At 40.1% G+C, this 14,008-nt stretch overlaps 1 protein-coding gene across 1 annotated transcript in view; it reads left to right on the top strand.

Moving 5' to 3' along the window:
* The window catches only part of BMPER (BMP binding endothelial regulator), a 147,621-nt gene that overhangs the window by 70,660 nt on the left and 62,953 nt on the right, over positions 1–14,008 (top strand). The window contains exons 7-10 of the mRNA XM_063406681.1: positions 3,858–3,957; positions 7,248–7,357; positions 7,979–8,119; positions 10,373–10,477. Of these exons, the coding sequence (XP_063262751.1) occupies positions 3,858–3,957; positions 7,248–7,357; positions 7,979–8,119; positions 10,373–10,477 (456 nt within the window). The remainder of the gene's footprint in view (positions 1–3,857; positions 3,958–7,247; positions 7,358–7,978; positions 8,120–10,372; positions 10,478–14,008) is intronic.

Below are 14,008 nucleotides of genomic sequence, written 5' to 3'. Positions count from 1 at the left end.
TAATACTGATGTTAACCTTTAACCTTGAATAACATGTGTGTAAAATGTTATTAAGTTTAGACATGCTCAAGATCAGTAGCAAACAAATTGGAAGTGTGGAAATCTCTGTCCTACTGGGATTTCATGAGTACTTTAAAAATCTGCTTAAGACAAGCTGTTGGTGGTGATCGCTTTCTTGCTGTCATGGTAGATGAAGCCCAAGGTTCTTGGGGATTAATTACAGCAGACTCCCAAACTGTAGACATTTTTCTGCAGACATTTTTTTCTCTGTCTGTCCCAGCACACAGGCTGCACACATGCTGTGGGGAGCCTACCCAGAAACTGCCCTTTGTCCTCCATCCAGTGTGTCCAGCAGTCGATCACAGTCTGGACGGGTGTATCTCTCTACACTGCCAAGTTACTTGTGTCCTTATTGAACAGCAAAATATCGTAATTGAAGTAGGAGCTGAGCAGAAGTGAATGGATGGCTAGATGGACCAGCTCTGTTCTTTCATTTAAAGAAGGATTCATTATCTTTCTCAAAGATGGATCTCTCATGTGAGCATTAGAAAGTGCTGTTTCATCTCCCCCTCTCTTGTCTCATGAGAAAATTGCTTAGACAAGATGAAACCTCAGTCCACACCACCTGCTGAGCTGATGTTTCAGAGCCTTTTGGTTTGTCTTGCAGATATGAGGTGGCAGCAGAAGGTACAATGTTTTTATTTGTCTGTAAGGTGGAATGTGAATCTTTCCTTTGTAGACAGTAGATTCCTTATGAAATCTGTTACCTCCAGAAGATGGTGAACTGCAGCAGCCTTCTCTGATTAAAGTTTCATGTTAACTATTGCTCAAGGATTTATTTGCCCAGGTCTTGACTAGCATTTCTCACAGGAAGCAGATGCCACTTGTACTTTATTGGTCTGTGCTGGCTTCCAGTTCAGATTTGGTTTTACTGGAACAACCGGAGGGTGTTGCTTCTGACCTGGAGCATTCTGGCTGCCTGGGAGATATCATACAAGGAAATGTGAACTAAAAGCTGTGGATGCAAGAAATGGAAGAGGAAAGGTGTTCACTGTGCAGTTCCCATCCTAGCTTAGGTCATCCAAAGCCAATGTTCTTCCTCTCCAGAGTTATTTTTTCCATTGATTTTGGGGTTTTTTTGTTGAACTTTTGTTGCACTCATTTTTTTCCTACCCAGCTCTATTCCATGCAGTTTAAAGTACTGCCTTCAGCTGCTTTGAAAACAGGTATTTTGAATGCTTTGTGAGTCTTGAATTATGATGACTGAGACTTCTAAGGAAATAGAAATATTGTGTGTGTTTTAACATTCAATGAGTGCCCAATGAATTATCTCTCAATGATACAGGTTTATTTGTTTCAGACTGGATTTGAACTTGCACTGGCATGACATTCAAGCCTGGGAGAGACAATCTGGGACAGCAGAAAGTTAGAAAATAGTTTGGTGTTAAAAAGCAGCATTTCAGCTGGAAGCAGGAGTAGCAGTGAGGTGAAGAGACAGCTGGAACTAGTCTTAGTTTTGTGCAGAGGGGCCAGTACAAAAAGTAAGACAGAAGCTATAAACAAAAGGCTGAAGTGAGAAAATATTTTACATTATCCATGGCATTTTTGTATTTGTAAAGATACCTGTGCAAGAGGCTGCAAAAGCAACATCTCAATAGCCTGAGCTTTGATTCAGTCTGTCAGAGAAGCAAAACTCCATGGCAGTTCTGCAGAGCCACAGCTTATGTGACTTTTAAATCAATCTTGCAGCAGCAAGATTGCATGAAAGAACCTGTGCTCACCCTGTGTTGGAGTTTTGCTTTATCTTCACAGGATCAGAGAATAGCTTGGGTTGAAAGAGACTTTAAAAATTGTCTAGGTACAATCCCCCTGCTGTGTGCAGGGACACCTTTCACTAGACCAGGTTGCTCTGTGCCCATCCAACCTGGTCTTGAACACTCTCAGAAATGGAGTAGCCACCATTTCTCCTGGCAGCCTGTTCCGGTGTCTCGCCACCCTCTCAGTAAAGGATTTATTCCTAATACCCAATCTAAGCCCACTCTCAGTTTAAAGCTGTTTCTCCTTCTCCTGTTGCTAGATGCTCTTTTGAACAGTCTCTCTCCATCTTTTTTGCACCGTTCAAGTACCACCCTTCGGGTACTTGAAGGGTGCAATTAGGTCACCTTGAATCCTGTTTTCCAGGCTGAACAATCCCAGTTCCCTCAGCCTTTCCTTGTTATCCATCTTCCATGGATATATCCCTGATCCTGTAAGCAGTCTGGCTGAGACATCCGTACCCTGCTTTCCTTTTTGCTGAATTGTCACCGAAATTTGAACTTTGGCTTCTTGTAGCCTTTTTCCCTGGGGTGAATCACAGCCCTTCAGAGAGCCCTTCTTTGTTTTTTTCTTTCATTCTGCACCTGTGTCTCTTCTCACAGAGCTATTCCCTAAGCATACTAAGGAACATCACTAAAGAATTAATTTAGTTTTGTCAAGTTTCTGGTCTGACCCTTAATTTAGAGCAGTCAGTCTACAATAAGCTCTGTGTTCCTGCATGCCGCAGTGAAAGAATTACGAGCAGTCCTCAGCCATGTGCACTCAGGATGCTTTGGTGGCCCCATGGGACAGGTAGACTTCAGTGCCTGAAAACTTATTGTAGAACGGGGTACAGTCAGCATGTTGTTTTCTGTGCAACAGTGGATCTGCCTATATGTAAAAGCTTTTACATGATTCACTGAGGCCATTAGGAGTGGAGTGGTATGCCATCATTTCAGGCACAGAGCTCTTCAAAATGAATGGCTTTTTCCGTCTCTCCCCAGGGAGCCCCGAGAGCCATTCAGCATGTAGGCTGGAGGAGGCTGCTCATAAGCCTTCAATCACAGCATCAGGAACGCAAATGCTTATTGCTGGGATGAGCCTGCAGCTCTGAGTGATAAATAAGGCAAGACAGCTAGATGGAAAAAACCGACTTTCCTTGCTGAGAAAAAGGTGGACTGATTCTTAAAGTTTTGTGGCCTGGACCTCTCATAAGTATATGGAGCACATGTTTGTAGAGGGTCTAGAGCTAAATGCAGTATTCTAAAGGCACGATAAAGTAATCAGGCAACAGAGCAGAATGAGACATGAGATCTCTTTTAACTGACTCAATCTTGGATATTTTTTCTGTGCTTTTGTCTTTGCTTCTGTTTCTGGTATTTCTTGATACACCAGGTTAAATCCAGTCTAGTTTGCTTTTTTTAAATTTTGTTTTCTTTTTTTTTTCCTCGTTCATTCCCAAAATTTCATATACCCACTTGGTTTTAAATCCTCTGAAGAAAGCAGACCTTCTGGGTTTGCATAGTTGGCCTTGCAGGCTAACAAGAATGTTCTTTCTTAAGTGATTTCAGCTTATTTGGCTTCTAAGGTCACAGACATAGGGGAAGAACACCTGCTCTCATCTTGCTTCAGCACTTAATCCCTGTCCCAGACAAGCCTAGAAGGGCACGGCACAGGAGATGAAGAATAATATAAAAAAATTGCTCAATAACTTCTTGGAACATCTGGAAATGTTCATGGATAATGATAGTATTTTCCCTGTTTTATCATATCCACACCAAGAAATAAGATAGAAAGACACTGTTTCTTCAATTACTACATTCATTGTTTGAGAGATTGAAAAAAAAATATGGATAATCCAAGGTCCCTGCAAGCAATATACAAAGTCTTGAAGGACACTTGTACATGTCCTGTATGCCTGATGCAAGCAGAAATTTCTGTTGGCAAATACTGCTTTGGTGAGGCTTTTCAAGACCTTGTTGCCTGTGTGTGTGTGTGAGTGTGTGCACATTTACTTGATATTTTGCTTTATTTTTTTTCTAATGGAGCCCATTTTCCTTCAGGGTGGAAGGACACAGTGTATCCAAGAAGTCTGCCCCATTCTCTCCTGTCCCCAGCACCTCAGTCACATTCCTGCCGGACAGTGTTGTCCCAAATGCTTAGGTGAGTAATTTTTTCCCCTGGGAATTTTGTAATTGATACAATTTGTTTGTGCATAACATCTTTTAGACCAGTATTTCACAATATTGGTAAATTCCAGGAGGTGAAAGAGACACTGTTTCTCAGAGTTTATAATCCACGGATTTTGAACAGGTACTAAGTGCTAGTTGTGGTGGGTGATACTAAGCAAGCAGCTTCAGAAGAGCATTTGAGTTGCCTTGCTTAGAAGAATAAATATAGGGATGCTTCCCACTTTCATTATATATTTTACAAAGGAAGTTGAGGTGGGAGGAAATGTTCCTTTGGAGTTTGCCACAAGAAAAAGGCCTCATCATGTAATTTCATTACTTGATTGAGCATTTGCATTCTTGGTTTTGAGGAAATGCAGGTCAGAGGAAACTTCTGAACTGACATTGCATTTTTAGAAACTGTTGTCAAAGAGGCCACGGATCGAGCAGTCCATCTCATGATTGCCTTCTTAAGGCGGAATCACACTGTTGTCCAGGAATATTTTCAATTCTATCTTTCCAACACATTTTAAAGGTGTGAGTCATAGGCCTCTAAGAAGAGCTGGTTCATCCAGGTCATGACAAGCAGGCAGTGACAAAATAAGGCACTGCCTTTTTTTGCTCTTACTTTTTCCACAGATCCCCCAGGTTAACATTCCATCTATTTCATAAACAAGGAATGCTTACATCCTACCAAGTAAATTGACTTTAGTTTGGTCTATGGGTTTATGACTAGGTTTGGAAAAAATTAAGAGCTAATTACTCCCAGTTCTTCAATGGAGAATTTTTGTAATTTTGACCATATTTTTATCTCAAATCTCTTAACAGATCTAGGTTAGGGATACAGAGATATCTGGCCCTGGAACCAGCAAAGCTATATAGAGTTCTGGGTTTTGATAATACTTAACATTTTTCACTGCTTGAAACAAACCTGACTTTACTTATTTGCTAATTGAGAAGTGCTACAGGTAAATAAATATCTGCCTGGAACATTCAACCACAGTACCAGAAATCAATGCAGTACGGAATGAAATGGAGAGGAGAACAGTCCAAATGCTGAACTTCTGTTTTGGCTGAGGACATTTTTCCTTTCCTTCTGAAAAGTTGCCTTGTCCTCTCCTTCCCATGCTTTTCCTGACTGAACTTTTCCCTCCTTGAACTAGGCATTCAAAATGCAGCTTTAGTTTTTGACTGCTTCAAGGGGATCTTTCTACAATTCTTTTTTCCCTTCTTAGAAAGTAAACAAATTCAGTAATAATAATGAATTTCATTTGATGTGATTTTTACTCCAAAGCATTTCATATACCTGGAAATAGAGTATGTCTGTTTACAGGGAAGTGTTAAAAGTTTTGGCGGGGAGGTAAAGCCAAGGGGCCAAGGGATGAGTAACACATTGCATGGCGGTTGGGAAAGAGAAAAGTTTCCAGGGATGCTGAGGCATGGTTTTTAAATATCATGTGGAGGACCTCCCTGCAACTGAATTCCTGATACTCAGCGTACATAGCTTAGAAGAATGCTGTGGACTCTACTGGGACTTGAATTATTAGTTTAACTAGTGGTTATAAGCCAGCAAAGACAACCATTAAGCCAATATCTTCATCACCACATCGTTTAAAGTGGTGCCTCCTTTGACAGTGGTTTTTAACCAACTATTTGAACTGGGCTGGCCACCCGGAATTGTGCTGAGCAGTTTGCAAGGCATGGCAAGAGGGTGTGAGAGAGAACTGGACTTCTGTTCACTTGCTGACACAAGCTCCGCAGTTGAAGTCCTGGCCTCACAGAGAGTAGCAGAAGTGTTGTTACAGGCAGGACTATGGCTTGGCTTTGCCCCTAAGTAGTGCATGGATGTAGAGCAGTTCCTTTTAGGGCCACTGAGCATCCTCAGTGATTGCTTACATCAGTCCTGCAAGAGAAATTAAACCTTTTGAGAAAGACACACGTCCTGTGAAAGGAAGGCTGGCTATGCAAGCACAGCTTAATTCCAAGTAGCTAATTTGCTACTAATTCCAAGTAGCTAATTTGCTAAAGAAGGATGTTTAAATTGTGTCTAACTGAACAAAACCAATTATTTATTAACTTTTGTTTAATATTGAATTTGTAAAAACTGAAGGAAAATCCAGTGGATTTTGCTGTGTACATATCCTTTTGTTCACTTGTATCTGAGAGGAAAACGGAATTTTTTTTTAAGATGCTCTATGTTTATCAAGAATTACTGAAAAAGGAAGGAATTACAGTGTGCCAAGACTTGGTGGTTTGAAAGCTAAAATATTGGCCTAGTATTTAGTACTTCTGCTATGTACTTAGACTGGGAATTCCCCATGTTGGATTTGATACCTATTAAATATTAGACCTCAGAAATTATAAGGTAGTAGAATGACAACCACTCATAAAAGAGCTTATTAGTTGGCTGTCTTGAAAAGTAAACAGGGCAGTTCAAAATTAGGAAGGTAGGTACAGTGTTTTTGTGAGGAGCTCGTGTATGTGTTATAAAGGTCTCTTTTCAAAAATAACTTACTGGGAAAGTAGCTGAGGAATAAGACAAGCTTGCAGGAGTGCAGACTGTGTTGTAACTTGGGTGTGAAGGTACTTGCAGGATTGCACGACTTCAGGAAGGATTTGATTTTGGTGCTGCCTTTCCTGTATAGTGCCCCAAACTCTTGCCTCACTCCCATTAAACCCAAATAATTTGCAGATTATGGAAACTAAGTATCTTCATTCTGTTCATAAATGATACAAATTCCTGCATTTCTTGCAGCCTTTTGTGAACACATGGTACACCAAGCTATCTTAATAAAACTGGACAACACCTATGATTTTTTTGGATCAGTATTACTGATTTGATTTAGCTTGGCTGCTGTGAACCCCTGAGGTAGATACGCTAAAAGAAGTTAAGACTGCTTTATTTGATAAATTATTGCTTTAAGTTAAAGACTGTTTAAACTAGTTTAAGTATACCTACCTTAAGAGTTTGCAGTGCTTACTTTTTATTTCTTTAGCTGCACTGTGCACTTTATGATGAGAAGGAGAAAAAAGATTTTTCCTATATAAATGTGCCATAAATCATTTATATTCCATCCCACAGTAGAATCTGTAGAGATGAATTAGTACTAAAAGAATAGTGACCTGTTAAAAGTATGTATTTTTTTCACACTGAAGTGGAAACACATAGCAAATGACACATTGCATATGAATTTGGTCTGGTGACAATAAGCCCTACTATTTTTGTTGACAATATGGCATACTTGCAACCACATTTTGTTTCTATTACTGTTTATTTGTATTCAGGACAGAGGAAAGTGTTTGACCTCCCATTTGGAAGCTGCCTCTTTCACAGCAATGTGTATGATAATGGTTCCTCATTTATGTATGACAACTGCACAGTGTGTACATGCAAGGTAAGTCCATAGTGCTTTGATGCTGTGTGCTGATGGTTGTCTGGCTTAGCAGTAATTTGTAGGGCTGTGGAATTGTAAGCCTGATACTGTTCTTTGGCATCTTCTGTGGTCTCAAAGAATCTGATCTGAAGAGCATTTGCAGTTGTGCTAGGAAAGTTTAAAATGATACTGACTACCTCAGCTGAGACATAATGCCTAACCCTGTGTGATGCAAAATAAAGTTGCTCAGATTATGTGGTCCTCTTTAAGACTGCATTAGAATGGAAGAGAAGTTTCTAAAGATGAATTACCATGTTTCTGCTGAAGGTTAGGGTTTTTTATTTTGTTCTCAAACATGACTGCAACCACTTACACTTTTTTACCAAGGAAAAAAAATGTGTCACCAAATCAGTGAGACTTTGCAGGCCAACAGAAGTACAAACTGGACTTTAGCGTCATAGACTATGAAAGACTTCCTTTATCTATAAATAATATTTATTTTCTCTGAGCTGACCTGTTTAAAGCTGCTGGCCTGTAGCTTGGGTGGATGCAGTGATTGAGCAAGCAGAAATATATAAGGACTCACCATAACACAAACATCCTGGTGATGATTTTATGATTTCCTTTCACCCTTGTACCTAGGATTCAACAGTGATATGTAAGAAGAGGTGCTTACTTCCTGGTGAATGCAATAAAAACAAAGACCACTGCTGCAAGGAATGTGTCTCATACATCTCTCCTGAGGAGGTGAAAATGTGCAAGTTTGGCAATAAGATCTTCCAGGTAAGGTTTCAGATGTGGCTGAGGGGTATGTGCCATTTTAACAGCCAAAACAGGAGGAGTTTGCTGTAAATTAGTATTGTGGCTTGTTTTTACCAGAATTCTCACCATCCTGGTCGATGATGGAACAACTTAGAGGCAAAGCTTTACAAAATTTACTATCTGTTTATTTTTTTCCTGAGTTTGCATAAATTCTGCTGATAGTCAACAGTTCAAGATTAGTTCCTCCTTGAATGTCACATGTTGTCTCCCTCTCTGTATGTAGATGTTCAAGCTGCTGTTTCACAACAATTGACACATTTTTAGTAAGAGATACTAATGCTCTGCTTTATCAAACAAGCACTGATACACATGAAGAAGATATTCCGAGTGGTATGTAGCTTTATTGGCTGAGCCAAAGAGTCTTTTCCATAGCTGAGCCAACAGGAGCTTTGTGAAGTTCATTTTGGCTGAAAGTTACTTGATTTACTACATTTCTCTGCAAAGGACAGCATCCCTGACATCTTATACTGGGATAGCCATGTAATAACTGTTATCTACTGCACTCTCACCCAATGTATTCAAATCACAAGGGATTCCCTGCAGAACACTTCTGCTGTTTCTGAGACCCCGTTTGTTTTTCCAAGTGGCGCAGCTTTTTTTCACATGGTGTCAGAAAAAGATTCTGTCACCTCATGGGCCATCTGTGAATTAAGAGACCCTTGAATCAGATCAAATGTTAAGTCCTGTGTGAATACTTGGTTTGCTCAGCCAGAATTGCTTCCCATTTATTCCATCTTTTGTGTACATAGGAGAAGTGTTTATTCTGGAAATTACATGTGAACCTACTGTACGCTGAGACTATGCTCCATCTGATTGGCACTTTCACACTGGCGCCATTGTGCTTCAGGAACAAATGCCTACTTCTTAGGCACCCAACTAAAATATTCTGCTTCTTGTGAAGATTTTATTATATTACTAGTATTATATGGAGTGTGAAAAAATAACGAGACACTACATCCATTTCTGGCCTCGTGTGCAAAAAAATAAATTCAGCGTTGCTCTGTTGAAGTCAATGGTCTAACACAGGTAGAATGGGCACAGCAAATGTGCTTTTGCACTCTTGTGCAAAACCCGCTGTAAGAAAAAAATTCGTGGCAGCTGCATGCAGTCAGCTGTGATGTATTCTGGTACCTTGGCAGATGCCTAGTGAGTGGTCATTAGAGGCCAAAGAACATCAGAAACACCAGGCAATAGAAACATGCCCTAGTAACAAAAAATAGGAGAGAAACAGCCTTGATGAAGCAAGCTGAGCTGAATAAGTTAGGCTCCTTGGCATTTCAGATGTAGTCTGTTTCTGTTTCTGGTCAGAACATCATGTTGAGGTGGGCACATAATTATTCACAGCTGTCTGGTTGAACTGCCTGTTCCTGTCAGGTCTATCCTCACCCTTCCTTCCCAGCAGCCCTGTAAACAGAAAACATGCACAGTTTGGCTCTAAGCAGACTAGCATAAGACTGTAAGTGGGTGAGACAGAATGTTTTAGGAACCACACTTGGCAGATGCAACACCATGTAAAAAGGAGCCAGGGCAGTTCCACAAGCAATTCATCCCAAGTGGGGACAAGACTATGAGGCATATTATGCTCTGCACTTCATATTTTCAGGGCTATACGTAGGCTGTCTTACCTGGTCTGCTTTTGAGAGATTCAGCACTGTATCTCTTCTAAATATTTTCAGATGTTTAGCAGATCAAATATCCATGAAAGTGCTGTAATAATCTAAATTAGAATTATTTGACCATTCCTGCCCTATATTGAAATGATGCTACATATGGGAATAAATTCATTATCTGCTGACATCTTAATCAAATATTTTCATGTGCAACAACTTAAAGACGTCACTAAACCCAGCGAATCAGGTTTTTCTAATTATGTGAACTTAAATGAAAATTTGTGGTAGGTGTGATCACAACTCAGAAGCTTATTGGAGAGAAAACAATGCAAATAATCAGGACACTGTTGAAAAATGCAGATGGGATTTGGTTAGCTTTGGAAAAATTAATTTATTACCAAAAAGGCAAAAGGGAAGAAAACCTGGCTGAATTTGATCTCTGTCTTGAATCCAACTGGCCATGGACAGACACCTCAAAATAATTTAGACTAAACAATGAGACAATGCCAACAAGGAAATTCATCCTTTCTTGTGCAATGATACATTGCTGAAATAGCTTCTTGTTGCCACCCCAGCTGATACTATATCATGTTCCCTCTTGCAGGATGGAGAGATGTGGTCCTCTGTGAACTGCACCATCTGTGCTTGTGTGAAAGGCAAGACAGAGTGTCGCAAGAAACAGTGCATTCCAGTCAGCAGCTGTCCTCATGTGAGTTTTTTAAAAGAACTGAGTTTTCTTCTCTTTTCTGCTCCACCATTATAATTTCCAGTATTTCTTGGAAGTGTGTGCATGACAGTGGGATGTGCTGTTTGGAAAGAAGGGATCATGTGGAATGTTAATTTAGACTGGCATTCCCGAAATGTGCTACTGTTATCCTGAGTATGGTCTTCCTGCCTCTGTCCTTGCTCTGAAGACTCTGTGCTCCTCCTCTCCTTCTCCTTTAACTTCTTCTGTCCCAAATAGCTGCATTGGAACAGTTATTTTTTACTTTTATTTACTAGTTTTATAGACTGGTGAGATAACTATGTTAATATTTCAGTAGTGTGTATATTGTTAAGGTGATATACGTTGTACTTGCATTTCTCAGTGCATATGAGGCTTAGTACTTGGTTGAAAATGTAAATTAGACAAATTGAAGAAAATTAGTTCAACCAAGCCATGCTGCTTTCACTGAGGTTGTGGCCTGGGTATTTTTTATTTGAAAGTCTGAAGTGAACCCAAAGAATGCTGTAATTGTAACTTATTGGCATCAAAAGTTAGCTTTACTTGAAACCTTGAGCTAAAATCAGCCTTTGTTTCTTAGATTTCTGACACTGACAAATGATTTTGATCTTATGGCTCAGGCTTTCACAAGATGGGGCTCTAAATAGCACCCCATGTAGGGGCAGATCTGTGAGCAAAACTGCAGAAGAAAAACCCAAGTTGTTAGCATTACACCTTCTCAGTGTTTCCTTCTTGATCCTGGAAGCCAGTGGGGAAAATGTGAGTCACAGACACCTAGATATAAAAATTTTAAATGAAAAACTCTTGGTTTTTAAAATTTTATATGTGTAAACTTTTGACAGAAGCAGTGGTAGGATAAAGAGCCTGCATGTTGGCACCTCCCATTCTGGTGTGACAGTGGGATTCAAGATCCTCAGAAGAGGGAACATCCTTTTGCTGTCACTCACTGCAGAGGGCAGTTCTCCTCTTAGTGGGCCCCACACAAGATGCTGCATACACATCAGGAAGTGTGGAGATGGAGATGTTCTTCTGAGAATGTTATATAGCTCATGGCAGTCAGGTTTGCTACCTTCATGCCATTCACAGTATAAGCAGGAAGTGACAGCCTGGGCTCTTCGGGTCTCTCACACACTGCATCGCATTTGTATCTTCCTTGTGCTGATGCATTTTAAATGTTTAAGGCACTTCTGAGATCAAGTAGCTAATATGACTTAATAGAGATCTTCAGTGAAGTACATCACTTCAGCTGTATCCATATATAAATTTGAGTATTGGGATGTTCAGTTGAAGTGGTTTGTAAAATGAAAATAGTGGTGGGTGAAAATTCACCACTGACAGTGCTGCAGCGTATAAGTGAGACTGACAAACTCATTCAATGCTGCTATAGAGCCTGCTCCAAGGCTAATGTGAAGTCCTAAACTGCCCTTGACCTCTGAGGTGAGTCCGCAAACAAGGTCTGGTTCCTCAAGGCTGGAAAGACCAGCTTTGTTACCCTGCAGCACCATTTCCCCAGTATATAACCAGTCAGCCAGGTCCCCACCTTAAAATGCAAGCTGCAAGCAAACTCACCCTTCTCCACAGGCACACATTGCATTTCTGCTCTTCCAAGCTAAATCGGAAGGAAAAGTAGGAGAAAGAATGTAAACTCTAGAGTAAGATTTATTTTTCTATTCCAAGTGGGTACCAAGTAGTTTTAAAGCAAATAATGTGTGCTAACTGATTTAAATCCTTTACTTTTCATCTCTGCTCCACTATCTTTGATGAGACTTTCTCTCGTACATCTATAAACATCACTTAAACACATCACATTTTTCAAGATAAAGATGTATTAGTGGTTCTGATACTGACAGTCTGAATATCATGCATAGAGTTATGCTGCTGTCTCAGCAAATTGTAGATGTGTCCATTCCTTTTCTCTTTTCACAATATTTTTGGCAGTAAGCAGTCTCCAATGACTGTTGAAGACTGCTGTGGAGTAAAATGTGGTTTAGTGTCCCTTACGTGTCAGGCAACATAAAGTTATCTCATTAAACATGTATTATTATACAAGCAACTCAGTGTGAAAGGACTGAAGATTCATAAAGAATTTGGAATATTATTCCCTGACTTAAATGCTTTACTATGCAGTCTTAATACTCTTTGCATGATCTTGTGGGTGGTTTTTTTGGTTATGGAATTTTATTTTATTTATAATAATAAATTTTGGCCAACTATTTCTTGAAATTATGTCATTCAAAGTGGTAATTCTGCAGAAATTTCCAATACTGCACAACCATTTGTATTATTTAATTTGTTGGTTGCAGGCTGACATATCTGCTGTTTACTTGCCCTAGCTCTGCTCTAGTTTGTTCCTTGCCTTGTTCCATCTCCCTTCTGATCACCCGTCCTCCAATTTGTCACCTTGCCCCTTCACTTTATGCCTTTGCATTCCCCACTAACATCTTAAGTCAGTGGTAATGATCAGTGGTCATGAACATGTCTCTTTTTTGTACTGCTAGAGGAGAGCTTGGTGAATTTTACAGTATGTAACCTATTCTGAGCTTCAAGGCTGTGCAAAAGTTAATAGAATTAAATTCATGGCAGGTGAAGACATTTGCGGAGTTCGATTCTGTGGGTAAATTTTGAACCCGTGAACTTCAAGTGAGTTGAAAATTTATTCAGAACACGTTCTCCCATCTCTAGCACAGACTGCATATAATGTTATACACATCTGTTATTATTACAAACAAAAAGTTGCTGTTTTTACTCCAGTGCCAAATGAGGCACAAAAAAACAACAGCTGTTGCTATTGCACAACCAAACAACCCCCTTTCCCCCTGCAATTAGTCTTGCCTTTAAAAAAATAGAAAATAAAAACCTCAGACACAAAATTGAAAACCCCATAAAAAGGAAGAAAAATCCCTGAAAATAAGTAGACTCAAATGTGGTCTGCTTATAAATATTCATAGGGAAAAAAAGGGATCACATCACTTAGCCCACTCCTAAGGGAACCCTCACTGCTAACGAACTCTTGCAGCACATGTTAGCAATAATGGGTTTCCTTATTCTACAAGACAAAAACAGGATCTCGGGCCAACATGGTGGCTCATATAACCAGCCTCAGCAGGCTGCCTTGGAGATTCCAATTTCACTTGAATGCTTGCCACTTCCAGCTCGGCTGATGATTGCAACTCTTTTATTGAAACAGAGGTAAGACTGTGCAGTGCAGTGTGTGGCATTCAGCTGCATGTCTCCGTTCCTGCAAATATGTGTTGCTAAGCTCCCTATTTCTGTGTGGTTTTAAAGGTTTCTCCTTTAAGGGTTTCTGTTCTAGCAGGTGCTTGGTAGGCCTCCCTGCTGCAGCCTGGTCCTCAGCTATTCTCTTTGCCCAGGGACCTGGGAGTCACACAAACATTTAAGTGCTGCTCACTCTGCCAGTGCAAATAATCCAGCCCTTTTCTTAAATTCAGATGTGTCTCAAGTCTGTTCACATGAAGTTGCATATTCAAAGACAAGCTTACACTGAACTGGGCCCTG

The sequence above is a fragment of the Prinia subflava genome, chromosome 1 (genome assembly GCF_021018805.1).
Source record: "Prinia subflava isolate CZ2003 ecotype Zambia chromosome 1, Cam_Psub_1.2, whole genome shotgun sequence".
NCBI classification, from domain to species: Eukaryota; Metazoa; Chordata; class Aves; order Passeriformes; family Cisticolidae; genus Prinia; species Prinia subflava.
The sequence above is the reverse complement of the archived record's forward strand: the minus strand, read 5'-3'. Positions and strand labels throughout refer to the sequence as shown.